General features: G+C 43.0%; 2 protein-coding genes across 2 annotated transcripts in view; both read left to right on the forward strand.

Annotated features, from left to right (window-relative positions):
* LOC129703169 (uncharacterized) overlaps nt 1–16172 on the forward strand; it is a 30639-nt gene that overhangs the window by 6292 nt on the left and 8175 nt on the right. Inside the window, exons 2-5 of the mRNA XM_055645335.1 lie at nt 2704–2877; nt 10460–10537; nt 11227–11324; nt 11447–11620. Coding sequence (XP_055501310.1) covers nt 2704–2877; nt 10460–10537; nt 11227–11324; nt 11447–11620 — 524 coding nt within the window. The remainder of the gene's footprint in view (nt 1–2703; nt 2878–10459; nt 10538–11226; nt 11325–11446; nt 11621–16172) is intronic.
* LOC129703755 (uncharacterized protein DDB_G0292642-like) lies at nt 10413–15750 on the forward strand. Its single transcript, XM_055646459.1, has 4 exons — nt 10413–10632; nt 11227–11324; nt 11447–11620; nt 12348–15750. The coding sequence occupies exons 1-4, from the start codon at nt 10563–10565 to the stop codon at nt 12927–12929; spliced, it is 924 nt and encodes a 307-aa protein (XP_055502434.1). The 5' UTR covers nt 10413–10562; the 3' UTR covers nt 12930–15750.

Below are 16172 nucleotides of genomic sequence, written 5' to 3' on the forward strand. Positions count from 1 at the left end.
AAGTCAATAATGCCTCACTTTTGATGAAATTCCTCCACTTGAGATTTTCGGTCATGCGGGTGCGGTTCTACGCTCCAGTGACCTTTCGTGAAATCACCCTGTACAAACTTAAAGCACACGGTATTGGGGGTTCAGTATTGATGTGGATAGAGAACTGGCTGGCAAACAGGAAGCAAAGAGTAGGAGTAAACGGGTCCTTTTCACAATGGCAGGCAGTGACTAGTGGGGTACCGCAAGGCTCAGTGCTGGGACCCCAGCTATTTACAATATATATTAATGATCTGGATGAGGGAACTGAAGGCAATATCTCCAAGTTTGCGGATACTAAGACACTAAGCTGGGGGGCAGTGTTAGCTATGAGGAGGATGCTAGGAGACTGCAAGGTGACTTGGATAGGCTGGGTGAGTGGGAAAATGTTTGGCAGATGCAGTATAATGTGGATAAATGTGAGGTTATCCATTTTGGTGGCAAAAACAGGAAAAGCAGACTATTATCTAAATGGTGGCCGACTAGGAAAAGGGGAGATGCAGCGAGACCTGGGTGTCATGGTACACCAGTCATTGAAAGTAGGCATGCAGGTGCAGCAGGCAGTGAAGAAAGCGAATGGTATGTTAGCTTTCATAGCAAAAGGATTTGAGTATAGGAGCAGGGAGGTTCTACTGCAGTTGTACAGGGTCTTGGTGAGACCACACCTGGAGTATTGCGTACAGTTTTGGTCTCCAAATCTGAGGAAGGACATTATTGCCATAGAGGGAGTGCAGAGAAGGTTCACCAGACTGATTCCTGGGATGTCAGGACTGTCTTATGAAGAAAGACTGGATAGACTTGGTTTATACTCTCTAGAATTTAGGAGATTGAGAGGGGATCTTATAGAAACTTACAAAATTCTTAAGGGGTTGGACAGGCTAGATGCAGGAAGATTGCTCCCGATGTTGGGGAAGTCCAGGACAAGGGGTCACAGCTTAAGGATAAGGGGGAAATCCTTTAAAACCGAGATGTGAAGAACTTTTTTCACACAGAGAGTGGTGAATCTCTGGAACTTTCTGCCACAGAGGGTAGTTGAGGCCAGTTCATTGGCTATATTTAAGAGGGAGTTAGATGTGGCTCTTGTGGCTAAGGGGATCAGAGGGTATAGGGTGATTTCACCAAAGGTCAAAGGTCAAAACTAAGGCATTATTAACTTACTTTTGATGAAATTCAGCGAGCAAACGCGATAATTCCCGATATTTTGGATCTTTAAATCTCCACGGCAAATGTCCGCTGTTCACTTCCGCCGCTTTCTACCTTCAGTTCCCTCTTGTAATTACCTCACTTTCTATCTTTTTTTTTGCCTGAAAATTTAGGTCGCTGTGCTTCACGGTCACCCCGACTAGCACAGAAAATATCAGCTCAAAAATCGGCCGTTTTCCATGTTTTTAACGGGTGGGAAAGTGCGTGTTTCCCCATTCACTAACATGTACCAAACTGAGAGATGTCCTCCAGTTAAAATTTTCGGTCACGTGAGGGGGGATCTACGCTCATTTGACCTTTGGTGAAATCACCCTATGGAGAGAAGGCAGGTATGGGATACTGAGTTGGATGATCAGCCATGATCATATTGAATGGCGGTGCAGGCTCGAAGGGCCGAATGGCCTACTCCTGCACCTAATTTCTATGTTTCCATGTTTCTATGTTTATTGCTTTAACAGTATGTTTGGGATCATTGTCTTGCTGTAGAATGATCTGCCGTCCAATGAGTTTTGAGGCATTTGTTTGAACTTGAGCAGATAGGATGTGTCTACATGCTTCAGAATTCATTATGCTTCTACCATCAGCAGTTGTATCATCAATGAAGATGTGCCGTCAGCAGCCATACATACCCAGGCCATAACACCCCCACCACCGTGTTTCACAGATGAGGTGGTATGCTTTGTATCTTGGGCAGTTCCGTCTCTCCTCGTTGTGCCTCATATAGTTGCAACAGAGATTGCTCAATGCTGCATTTCTTGAAAACATGTGGAAAACGAAAGTGAAACCTTGTCCAGTTTTAAACAGATTCTGTGAACTAACAAAGAGAGAGCAGAGCGGTTGACGGTCGGGGTGCTGCGATGTCGAAAACGTGTCGAGTGTTCGTGAACGACCTGAAAGGAAAAACTTTGGATATTGTAGAATCTGAAGAGGATTTCAAAAGGATGACAGTCCTCAGTTTAAAGAAGAAAGTGATCGAGAAATCTCAAATAGGTCCGTGAGTAAAATGTGGCGTCTAGTTTTCAAAAATAAAAGCTGGGATGAAATCGAGAAAGCAGTTTGTAATGGGGGGGGTGCAAATTTGGAATGACAATATTCCATGGGGTCGATAGAAACGTGGTTACGTGTGTGACTAATGAACGGGATCAATGCTGGATGTAAAGGCGAAGTTAGACGGTTTACCAAAGACGGCAGCGCAAGGAACTGCAGATGTTGGTTTACAAATGAAAAGTGTTGGGGAACAAAGTGAGCTGGACAGGCAGCACCTCCATGATGGACAAGCGACGTTTCAGGTCGGGACCCTTCCTCAGACTGATTGTTGTTGGGGATAGGAAGCTAGAATAGAGACACTGAATCAATGTGTGGATGGGTGTGGGGGGTGAACAAAGTCTGGCAAGTGATCGGTGGAAAAGGCATTCAGGATGGACTTGATGCTGTGTTCTTTTCTCACCCCCCCCCCCCCCTCTTTTTCTGCAGAGGTCCGGGACACAGGTGACCTCCGCATGCTTTTTGTCAATGAGCAACTGGAAGACAAGAAAAAATTGGCTGGTTATGGGATCAAGGACAGATCCTATATACTCGCCGTAATGGATATGGTAGGAGGGGGGGAATGTACAGCGAGTGAGATTCTCACCTGTGAAACATTCGTGTGCAAATGAAGATTCTGGACAATGAATAGTAATGATCCATATGTCTCTGATCCGAAAATGCCGACACAACGATAATCTTAACATTCATAAAGTGTATGTTACCCAATGTACCTTAGTATTTATTTCAATATGGGGCTTCAACCTTTCACCTGTTGTTCTATACACTGTATTCTCGATTGTAAGGCAACAATGCAGGAACTGCTGGCATTAACTGCTCCAATATATACCACTAGTCTCGTAAATGAACGTTTATTCACTGTACCCAAGTTCTACTCTAATTCCGAGTTAGTTAATCCACACATGAGATTTTATTTACCATAGTACTAAAAATATTCAAGTAATAGTTGTAAAAGCACAAATAATCTCACATTCATAAAGGCTAAGTTTCTGCCCACATATTTTTCATGTTATTTTCAGAAAATTGTATCACATCTTGTTATAATTTTACTGTTGGTCAAGTGAAATAATAAAATAAAAGAAATATGTGGATAACTTTGCCATCTTTTCCATTGATTCTCTTGCATTAAATATGCCATAGAGGGAGTGCAGAGAAGGTTCACCAGACTGATTCCTGGGATGTCAGGACTGTCTTATGAAGAAAGACTGGATAGACTTGGTTTATACTCTCTAGAATTTAGGAGATTGAGAGGGGATCTTATAGAAAACTTACAAAATTCTTAAGGGGTTGGACAGGCTAGATGCAGGAAGATTGCTCCCGATGTTGGGGAAGTCCAGGACAAGGGGTCACAGCTTAAGGATAAAGGGGAAATCCTTTAGAACCGAGATGAGAAGAACTTTTTTCACACAGAGAGTGGTGAATCTCTGGAACTCTCTGCCACAGAGGGTAGTTGAGGCCAGTTCATTGGCTATATTTAAGAGGGAGTTAGATGTGGCCCTTGTGGCTAAGGGGATCAGGGGGTATGGAGAGAAGGCAGGTATGGGATACTGAGTTGGATGATCAGCCATGATCATATTGAATGGCGGTGCAGGCTCGAAGGGCCGAATGGCCTACTCCTGCACCTAATTTCTATGTTTCTATGTATGTAGTTCACACATATTTCAATCTTGGGCAGATGTTGGGTTTGGCAAAAGTGAAACCTTTATTGTCTGCGCTCAATCATGTTCTACAATTCTGTCATAAGGCGAAAAGATCGAAAATGGCCCAAAATTAAGTTACAATGTGATTAGTCATCTGACAACGCAAGAAAAAAGTATAACTGGTTTAATTGTAAATTGTCCCTAGTGTGTGTAGGATAGTGTTAGTGTGCGGGGATCGCTGGTCTGTGCGGGCGGTGAGCTGTTTCCACACTGTATCTCTAACTTAAACTAAACTAAACCTTGATCTTGATCTATCTCCACCTTAAATGTCTCTAATGATCTGGCTAAGACAGAATTGTAGAGATTCACGAGATTCCAAGAGAAGAATTTTTGACACACCTTGTCGGTTTTAGCATTAGCATCATCATAAGGAGAACTGCAGTTGCAGATTTAAACCGAAGATAGACACAAAAAGCTGGAGTAACTCAGTGGGACAAGCAGCATCTCTGGGGAGAAGGAATGTGAGATGTTTCGGATTGTGGGCCTTTCCCACTTGGTGATATCAGGGTCGCCAAAATATATTGAACAATTCAAAATCCAGCGGCGACAAAAACATATTGCGACACTTGAAAAAACCTTGCGCACCATATGTCAACACGCCACGTCACCGCTGCGTTATACGTTTTCACGCTGCATCACAACGCATATTTTTCGGTGACCTGATGCACCAGTCAAAGATGCCGGCATCACTAAGTGGGACAGGCCCTTTACTCCAGCTTTTGTGTCTATCTTAGCATCATACATGTTTGACTAAGGTCACCTTATTTTCTGCCAAACTACAAGATATTACAAAAGAGACCACTTCACCTCTCTTGGCAAACCGACCCACTTGTCTTGTAAATCCCCTTTGGAACTGCCCCCAATGCTGCAACAACTTTATGCAAATTACTTGAATTAAGTTTACACTCAGAGATAACAAGTCAATATATATAGAAACATAGAAAATAGTGCAGGTGGAGGCCATTCGTCCCTTCAAGCCAGCACCGCCATTCATTGTGATCATGGCTGATCGTCCCCTATCAATAACCCGTGCCTGCCTTCTCCCCATATCCCTTGACTCCACTAGCCCCTAGAGCTCTGTCTAACTCTCTCTTAAATCCATCCAGTGATTTGGCCTCCGCTGCCCTCTGTGGCAGGGAATTCCACAAATTCACAACTCTCTGGGTGAAAAAGTTTTTTCTCACCTCAGTCTTAAATGGCCTCTTAAAATACTGGAGTAATTCAGCTGGACAGTCAGCATCTCTGGAGAGAATGAATGGGTTACATTTTGGGTTGAGATCTTTCTTCAGTGTGAGAGTCAGGAGTCCAGCGATATGGAGGGGTAACGAGTGAAAGCAGACGATGATAAGGAAATATCTAATGGTTCAGTGTTAGCTGAGGGAAAGGAGACAAGGAGATATACAGTCAAAAATGAATCAGAAACACAGTGAGACTAGTCGGAGAACTAGGGTGGGGGAGGGACAGTGAGAAAGGGAAAGCAAGTGTTACTTGAAGTTAGAGATATCAGTATTCCTGTATCTCCCTCGCCTCTGATTCAGACTGAAAAAGAGCATTGATCCGAAAACGAGTCTCGATCCCTTCTCTCCAGAGATGCTGCCTGTCCCGCTGAGTTACTCCAGGATTTTGTGTCTATCTTCAGTTTAAACCAGCATCTGCAGTTCCTTCCAATGCAATATTCATACCTCTGGGCTGTAAGCTGCCCAAGCAAAATATGAGGTGCTGTTCCTCCCAATTGTGTTGGGCCTGACTCTGACATTGGAGGAGGCCCAGTTCAGAAAGGTCAGTGTGGGAATGCAAGGGGTAGTTAAAGTGTTTAGGAACTGGGAGAATGTGTCGGCCTTGGCAGACTGAACTTGGAACTATTCTTGGAACATGCCACATTGTTTGGCTACTTTGGCCCTGTATCAGGAAATGGCTTTCATCACTAAATCCCACATTTCTCCATTCCTCACATGTCCAATCTTTATATTTTAATTCCCACTGGTACTATTATTCTTCATTGCAGAAATCAGAAATTAGAAGTTGTTTCTAAGGTGTATGACTGAATTCAATGAGGCATCCATCTCATCACATACATTCCACACATATTTATCTGCATCATTTCCAGACCATCCTCAGAATGAGGTGTGTTCATGCAAACCATCTTCACACCGATTATTTTCTCCTTGCTCATTATTCTAGTATTAATCTAGTAAACCCCACCCCCCTCTTATCCATTCTCATCTTCATGAATTCTCATTGTTTCTTTTCATAGAAACATAGAAAATAGGTGCAGGAGTAGGCCATTCGGCCCTTCGAGCCATTCAATATGATCATGGCTGATCATCCAACTCAGTATCCCGTACCGGCCTTCTCTCCATACCCCCGATCCCTTTAGCCACAAGGGCCACATCCAACTCCCTCTTAAATATAGCCAATGAACTGTGGCCTCAACTACCTTCTGTGGCAGAGAGTTCCAGAGATTCACCACTCTCTGTGTGAAAAAAGTTTTTCTCATCTTGGTCCTACAAGATTTCCCCCTTATCCTTAAGCTGTGACCCCTTGTCCTGGACTTCTCCAACATCGGGAACAATCTTCCTGCATCTAGCCAGTCCAACCCATTAAGAATTTTGTAAGTTTCTATAAGTTCCCCCCTCAATGCTGGAGTAACTCAGTGGGCCAGGCAGCATCTGCGGAGAAAAGGAATAGGTGACCTTTCGGGTCGAGACCTTTCTTCAGACTCTTAAAATGAAAAAAACAGTTGATGTCACACCGGCAGTTAGAAATGAAGAGGTCTAAAGAGGGTAAACGGCTGTCTGGGGGAGTCCAAGATGAGAGGGAACAGAGAAAACAGGAGAAGGATTCTTCACTGGGTGGTGAGGACTCCTTCCCATAGAAAAAGGCACGGAGACAGAGGCGACGGAAGAAAAGATCTACGTTGTGGCATGGTCAGAAGAAGGGTCTCGACCCAGAACGCCACATATTCCTTTTCTCTAGAGATGCTATCTGACCCGGTGAGTTGCTCCAACATTTTGTGTCTAGCCTCTTTTCATGAATTAGGTTAGTCTAGTTTGATCAGATTCCTCCATTCCCGGTGTCCTGATTTGTTGCTATAATTTTTGAACACATCTGGATGAAGATAGTTGGGAAATGATGCAAATACGATGAGTGGAATTTAAGGGGTGAAATGGTAAACAAAAATGGTCAACAAATATTGCATCATCTATCTAACTGAACACAAATGTGCACAAGGAATTACTGGAAATGAAGATCAGGAGAATGAAAAAATCCATGAGAACTTTTCCAGAGAGATTTATAGGGCTTCAGAAAAACATAAGAACAAATGGTGGACACATCATATGAAAAAATAGCAAAATCAGCCTGGGATTCAATTAATTTGTACAAGGATGTGTTGTATATCCTTTTATAGGCAATGGTACACAAGCAAGGCACAGTTCTGTGAATGGACAAGCATTTGGTGGATTTTATTGTCAATATGATTGATTAACAGTTCATTTATTTTCAAAATAAATTCATATTTTTAAAGTCTTTGTCAATGTTTGCACATCTTAATATAGAGACTGGGTTGTGACTGATTGGACTGATAACACAGTCACATAAAGGTTATTAGTCTTACCTTCATACAACTCAGGAACATAGTCTTCAGCCCACTCTGTCCATGTTATCAAGTGTGCATCTTATGCCCCTGTCCCACTTAGGAAACCTGAATGGAAACCTATGGAGACTTTACGCCCCACCCAAGGTTTCTGCGGTTCCCGGAGGTTTTTGTCAGTCTCCCTACCTGCTTCCACTACCTGCAACCCCCGGCACCTACCTGCAACCTCCGGGAACCGCACGGAAACCTTGGGTGGGGCGCAAAGTCTCCAGAGGTTTCCGTTCAGGTTTCCTAAGTGGGACAGGGGCTTAATTAAGCTAAATGCAAAATGGTGGGGGAACTCAGCAGGTCAGGCAGAATTTTTGAAGATGACGTCAAAAGAGAGATGGGGGCGGGATAAAAACCTAGCAAGTGATAGTGGTGCAATTCAGTTCAGTTTAGTTTATTGTCATGCTCTTCAGGGTACAGTGAAAAGCTTTTTGTAGCTTGCTAACCAGTCAGCAGAAAGGCAATACATGGTCACAATCATTCCACTTACAGTGTGTAGATACATGATAAGGGAATAGCATTTAGTGTAAGGTAAGACCAGGAAAGTCCAGTCCAGTCTGAGGGACATCAAAGAGGTAGATTATAATTCAGCACTACTCTCTGGTTGTGGTAGGATGATTCAGTTACCTGATAACAGCTGGGAATAAACTGCTCCTGAATCTGGTGGTGTGCGATAGGTCGACAGACACAAACATCTGGAGTAACTCAGCGGGTCAGGCAACATCTCAGGAGAAAGCACCTCTAGAGATTGCTTTCCCCTGACACTCAGTCAGAAGCGCCTCGACCCGAAATGTCACCTATTCCTATTCTCCAGATATGCTGCCTGACCTGCCTGAGTTACTCCAGCTTTTTGTGTCTATCTTTGGTTTAAACCAGCATCTGCAGTTCCTTCCTACACAAGTGAGAGGTGGGTAGATGTGAGGGTGATTGGATTGTAAGATAAGTGGAGTAAGTGACACAATGGACGACACAAAGAACTACAGATGCTGGAATCTTGGGTAAAACACAATGTGGCTGGATTAACTCGATGGGTCTGGCAGTGTGTGTGGAACGGATTGACAAGCAATATTTGGGTTTGGTCCCTTCTTGAAACATAGAAACATAGACAATAGGTGCAGGAGTAGGCCATTCGGCCCTTCGAGCCAGCACAGCTATTCAATATGATCATGGCTGATTATCCAACTCAGTATCCCGTACCTGCCTTCTCTCCATACCCCCTGATCCCCTTAGCCACAAGGGCCACATCTAACTCCCTCTTAAATATAGCCAATGAACTGTGGCCTCAACTACCTTCTGTGCCAGAGAATTCCAGATTCACCACTCTCTGTGTGAAAAATGTTTTTCTCATCTCGGTCCTAAAAGATTTCCCCCTTATCCTTAAACTGTGACCCCTTGTTCCGGACTTCCCCAACATCGGGAACAGTCTTCCTGCATCCAGCCTGTCCAACCCCTTAGGAATTTTGTAAGTAGCAAATTACCAAATCACACCTCCAGTTTAAATTCCATTTGGAATATTTTGGAGGACCAAGAAACCAAGAACCAAGTAACGGAAGAAGAGAAAGCTGAAAATGAGGTAGTGACGGGATGAATCCTGATGAGTGATAGGTGGATACAGGTGAAGAGACCTTGAATGGGAGTTGGATGGACAAACGCTAGATTTGAAAAGACGACAAAATTGTCGTCAAGACAAGTCACTTTTATTTCTATAGCACATTTAAAAAACAACTCTCGTTGGCCAAAGTGCTTTACATTGGTATAAGAATAGTATAACAAAACAACATTGGTTCACAGATTAAATACAAACATCACTACATACATATAGCCCTCGCTCAGAGGACGTCAAGAAAGGCTTGGGAGTAGAGGTGAGTTTTTAGTCTCGACTTAAAAGAGTCGATGAAGGGGGCAGTTCTGATGGGACGAGGGATGCTGCTGTTCCACAGTCTAGGAGCTGCAACCGTAAAGGTGTGGTCGCCCCTGAGTTTATGCCGAGACCGCGGGAAGTTCAGTAACCCCAAGTCGGCCGATCTGAGGGGCCTGGAGGTGGAGTGGTGGGTGATGTAGGTGGGGGCAAGCCCATGGAGGGCTTTGTAGACATAAAGGAGGATCTTGAAATTTATTCGGAACCGCACAGGGAGCCAGTGGAGAGAGGCCAGGATCAGGGTGAGTGATGTGGTCCCTTCTGCGAATGCCCGTCTGGAGTCTTGTGTCAGAGATGAAGAGTGATATACCTTTATAAAGCCAGAGAGAAGGATATGGATGGAAGAGGGCAGGGTAGACAGGGGGGGGGGGGGGGGGGGGAGAGAGAGATAGAGAAAGAGTGGAGGGGGAGTGGGTGACACAAAATGCTGGAGCAACTCAGCAGGTCAAGCAGCATCTCTGGACAACATGTAGGTGAAGCTTTGGGTTGGGAGCCTTCTTCAGATTGAGATTTCTCCAGAGATGCTGCATGCCACCACTGTGGGTTTTGTTTAAGGTGTGAGATATAGTTTGTGCTCACAATCACTACTCAGAGACTCAATCGGCCCCACACAATGATGGTGGTTTAATCATCTTATCCCTCACAAAGGGGTCTGAGTGTGAGTGGGCTTGAGAGGGCTGGGCTGGGGCAGAGGAAAGAGAGTGGGAGAAGGGGGGTGTTACTTCAAATTGCAGAATGCCGTGTTCATACAGTTGCCACCCAAGTGAATGGAGGATTGGGTGGTGAGGTGGATGTGGTAATATTTCCCGGCACACGAGTCTTGCTTATAATAAATTGAAAGTGAAACGACTACAGATTGGAGTTGCAACCGTGGCAAAACGTCGCTTCCGTTGTAAAGTTCACACTTCATGCGTTTGTTTGCAGCAAGCATCAGTCGGGTGTTGGACTTCAGAGACAGTCGGAGCGGTCGTGAACAGGCGGCAGAAACCTTTGGACACATTGGTTGGGACTGAGTATCCAGGGAAGGATGATGGAAAAACGCTACGATCCCAATGACAGCACCCTGAAGTTTGTACAGAGAAAGGACGCGATCACAGGTTTAAAAAAAACATTACTTTATATCGGAAATATATTTTCTTTGCAGCCATTTCCTGAATTGCTGAGCATTTCAAGCACCTTCTGTCTGAATGTTTGAATCGGTGACAAAACATTCAACAAAGGAGCCGAGGGGCAAGCGGGAGAGAAGTTCTGGGCCAGAGTGAAATAAAGTGGAACTACAGGTGCTAGAATGTGGAGAGATAAGGAGATGGGACAGATGGGGTTAATTGGTGTTGTATCCTGGAACAAAATGATGTCCGGAATGCTGATAGTGTAATGGTGGTGATGATATATTTGGCGGTAATGATTTGTTTGGCCTAAAAGTTTGCTTTTAATTGTTTTAGTGGGTAAAAATAGCACAAAGCCACGAAGAGGCTGGGTGGGGAGGGTGAGTAGACCAGGACGTTACACACACAGAGTGATCCCAGCAGAAAGGGGGAGAGAGTTTGATGTTTGACTTTGTCCTTCTTTTGTAAACAAGATATATTGGGACAATTCTCTACATTTATGGAGAGTTTACATTATATTTTTATGACAGAATTTGCTTGTTATAAAAGTTATGCCAGAACTCTAATGAAAGATCTCCTTTGTAGGTGATGATGACCTAAGTGTTCTCAGAGTGGAGATGTCCTGTCGACATGCTGTGGACCCCACATCACTGACCGGATGGTGCCGTAGCCTGATAGATTCTGTAAGTATTCCTGGCAATCAGTTTCCATGCACTTTTCATTCATTTTAACTCTTGCATGGCCTTGCATCGAAGCAAACGTTAACATTGGTATTTTTGTTTGCAACACCCAATACCTATGTTAGGGTCATTTCACATTCCACTGCCCTGGTAAAAAGGATGGAACAGAAGAAAAGTGCAACAAGGAATGGCCCTATGTGGAGGTTCGCAGGCATGCGTTGCTGGATAACGATGAACAGAAGTATTTTGAAGAGAAGGTTGCCTTACTCGCTGCGGCAAAGTACTGTGAAATCAGCACGGTAATACAGCACCTTACTTATAATAAATGGTAACAAAATTCATAACAGGAATTGAGAAAATCCAAATTGGCAAGATGGAAATGGGCATAGGCAATCACATTCATATTTTCTAGGAGCAGAATTAGGCCATTCGGCCCATCAAGTCTACTCCGCCATTCAATCATGGCTAATCTATGTTTCCCTCTCAACCCCATTCCCTGCCTTGTTCTCATAATCCCTGACACCCTGACGAAACAAGAATGTCTACTCTCAGACTGGGAAACCTGTCTGTCTGATGAACCTGTTGCAAGTTCTGACTTCCCGTTGAATTTGGTATTGATTCATTTTTGTCACTTGCATCGAGATACAGAGAAAATCTTTGGTTTGTGAGCTATCCAGACAAATGATATCATCCGTGAATACAGTCAAGCCATACACAAGTTCAGCAGGTTGTGCAAACTCAGATTGGAAACAGAGTGAAATAGCACAGATAAACTAAAGCGTAACGCAGTGGGGCAAGCAGCAACTCCCAGAGAAGGAGTTGGCGACGTTTTGGGTCGAGTTCCTTCGGTAACCGATGAAGTGTCTCGACCCAAAACCTCACTGATTCCTTCTCTCCAAAGATGGCGTCTGTCCCACTGAGTTACTCCAGCATTTTGTGACTATCTTTGGTTTAAACCAGCATCTGCAGTTCCTTCCTATACATATTTTATTTCAGTGTTGAAGTCATTGTTCTGTCTTTCTTCAGTGCCCTGGATGCCAGACTTGTGTCGAGCGAAAAGATCTGACAAATCTTTCAGTGAGATGTTCCATTTGTACAGCGCAAAATGGAAGCTGCTACGAATTTTGCTGGCAATGTTCGAAGCAATGGAAGGGCCGAGCACCCCGTTCTGATCGATGCGACAATGAAGGATGCACAAACATTCAGTTGGACGCCCTTAACAACTGTGACATGAAAACTTTATCCTACAGTAACATCCAATGCCCTAAATTCCGCGCTTGTCCCACATGTGGGATTATTATAGAGCATAAGGATATGTGCAAGTATATCCTGTGCTCCAGGTGTCATGTGGAGTTTTGCTTTGCTTGTCTTAAGACCAAAGCAGTTTGTGAAAGATCATCTAACTATTCTGCTACTTGTGCTAATCCTGTGGCCCCGAGGCAAACAAGTATTCCCACATGGACTCGCACTACAAATACAAGTATTCTTGAGATGAATCGCATACTGAATATGTTCTCAGAAAATACCAATGATGATGACGATGATGATGATGATGATGATGATGATGATATTGATGATGGTGATGATGATGATGATCTCTACCAATAATGAGAATCCGTGTACAATTTTGTAAAACAAGAATCTGATTGCGCAAAAACATAATAAATGACACATTGCCATTAAGCAAAATATTGATCATTGCTGACCTTATTTTGATGATACAAATTGCTTATACTGCTAAAAGATTAATTTTGTATGGCAATAACACAATATAACATCCCACAACAAATATGATCACCTCAATTTTAATTTCAATTTGTATCCATCATAATGTTAACTCTCAATTAATGTGGCATTTAATTTGAATATCTGGTTAAATTTAAGGTAACATCAAAACCAACTCATATTTCATTATGGATGTGGGTGAATCTTTAAACCTCTGGGGTGATGGTTTGAACAACTGAATTATTTTGACATTTTTATTTTAAAATTCATTTCTTAAATATGTGAATGAATTATGCAAAATTCATTGTATTTTTTCCGTCAATTTAAAGATTTAATTTCACATTCAAAAGAATGGACAGGAAATTATTGTTTAAATATTGATAAATCAGCTGCCTGTGCACTGTTTTAACCTGTAGAATGCATACTGGTATTGGTTTGTGTGGCTCGGACAGGGTTTTTCTTTTATGTTTGTTATGTTATTCATGTTATACCAACTCTTTAATGTTTGATTTCTTCAAATAAAATGACCAGACGTTTGGCACAAGAATTCTGCATGTTTGTATTAAAAATGTACAAAATGTCTCTCGTGACACAGAATAAATGGGCAACAATTAGATGTGAAACAATTAGAAGCTATTTCCAAAATCCAATACCTACCTGAGAAAAAGAAGTTGTTAGTTTTTGTATAACTTTCTTTTAATACTGTTTAACGAGCATCCATAACATCTCTATAATATCTGTGGAAGTCACAGAAATATCACGGTCTTCATATACAGAGTTCACACATACGTGTATGAGTCATTTATATTAGGAGCAGGTGTAGCCCGTTGATCAGCTCCACTACTAAAGACTGGTTGATTTGATTGTAAACTCCACATTTCCATCTACGAACAGTTAACTTTCACTCCCTCACTATTGAAGAATCGTTCAACCACTGCCCTAACCCAACCACTTCACTTCCACTATTCTTTGGGGAAACATTCCAAAGACTGGCAAGCATCTGCTAGAAGAAATAAAACAATATCTTTGTCTTATCAAATGTCTTTGATAAATAGAAGTAGGTAAAGGAAGTTAATTGATTGGGATTTTAGATCTGCAGAATTACTCTGGACAAAATGAATAGAATTTTAGGGAAGATTCAAACAAGAGGACATGACTTCAGAATTAAGGGACAGAAGTTTAGGGGTAATATGAGGGGGAACTTCTTTACTCAGAGAGTGGTAGCGGTGTGGAATGAGCTTCCAGTGGAAGTGGTGGAGGCAGGTTCATTGGTGTCATTTAAAAATAAATTGGATAGGCATATGGATGAGAAGGGAATGGAGGGTTATGGTATGAGTGCAGGCAGGTGGGACTAAGGGGAAAAAAAATTTGTTGGCACGGACTTGTAGGGCCGAGATGGCCTGTTTCCGTGCTGTAATTGTTATATGGTTAATTAAGAATTTATTTGAATTATAATTTAGCTAATTGTAGTTATTTACAGACACACCTTGATTTATGCAATAAGCGACTGATGTAAACTTGTACTTACGTAAACAATTCTGTACTCAGTACCTCCTGCGGTCAAGGGGTAACTTCAACAACACTGTACGATCACTGAGATTTACATTAGAAACAAGGTGGCAATGGCGGCAGTGCTTACCCAGAAGGCCATGCACTGCAGAAAGTGCCCTACGGTGATTCCATCAGAAGTAAAATCTGACTTATGTAAAGGTTGACAGAACGTTACCCTAACTTAAAGCGGGCAGTGTTTGTACATGTCCTTGTACTGAACATTTAAATATGTATTGTATAGACTTTGGAAACCATATGTTGTGATTATGTTGGTGGGGATTTAATCAGAATGTTATTGTGGAATTATATTAAATTACACATTGGAAGATATATGAGAAGTAATCATTTGTGATCAATATCATTGTAATATCTTTAATAACCAAACTTTAAACAATATTTTAAACAAATAATTATTCAGTTGCCTGGGAAGTTGTTCACACAAGGGGGCATCGTCCAGGTGGGTATGGCTGCCCTGCCTGCAGCTGTCCGCCCTTTCACTTCCTTTTTTTAATATTTAGTACATTAAGAAGTGTTGTTTGGAGGTCTATTCTTAGTATTTCTCAGTCCCTACCTTGTCGGAGAGGCGGCTTTCCTCCGAGCAGCATCTCTGAGAAAAGCCGCGGGCTGCGGCGTTAACTTTAACATTGGCAGCCTGGGATCTTTCGCTGAGATCGCCAGTGGTGGAGCTCCATCCAGCGCGGCCTGTCGGCTTCTGAAGCCGTGGTCTCCGGTAAGGATGTGGCCGTTCCAGGCATCCCAAGCCGCTGAGAAGGTTCTCCCGACGACGGGGCACCATCACCTGGTGAGAAGGGCCTGGAACATCGGGCCCCGTAGCGGCGACTGCGGAGGCCTCAATAGGCCCGACTATGGGTGGACAACGGAATGGGGACTGCACTTTGACCCTTCACTCACAGTGGGAACTATTGTGGGGGGATGTTTTATGTTTTATGTTAAATTCTTCTTTAATGTTGTGTTGTATTCTTATTAGTGTTCTGCAATGGCAACGTGAATTTCACGACACCAATTGGTGTATGTGACAATAAATGAACCTCTGAACTACACTTCGCTTTGTATGTTCTATGATTCAATTTCAATAAAATACAAAATGGAATGAAAAATGAAGTCATTAACATAGTGTACTGCTAAACCTGAGATAATTAATTTATGACCTCATGATCTGCGCAGTGGAGAAGTCACTCGTGCAAAAGCCGACCTATCGAATGATTCTGAGCCCTGACTTGAATGGGAACACACCTGAGATATAGGTTCCCTTTATGTAACTTTTATAACACGTTGTCCTCAGTCTCCATCGGTCACTGCCCCCAAAAAACTCTTGTCCCACCCCACCCCACCCCACTCCTGGAGGTCTACCACCCGTCTACCAACCTGCAAGTTTGCATCCCTCTTAACCTCAAAAGGCTTGGATAGAGTGGATGTGGAGAAGGTGTTTCCACTTGTGGGAGAGTCTAGGACTAGAGGTCATAGCCTCAGAATTAAAGGACGTTCTTTTAGGAAGGAGATGAGGGATTTCTTTAGTCAGGGGGTGGTGAACTTGTGGAATTCTTTGCCACAGAA

The sequence above is a fragment of the Leucoraja erinacea genome, chromosome 14 (genome assembly GCF_028641065.1).
Source record: "Leucoraja erinacea ecotype New England chromosome 14, Leri_hhj_1, whole genome shotgun sequence".
In the NCBI taxonomy this organism is placed as follows: domain Eukaryota; kingdom Metazoa; phylum Chordata; class Chondrichthyes; order Rajiformes; family Rajidae; genus Leucoraja; species Leucoraja erinaceus.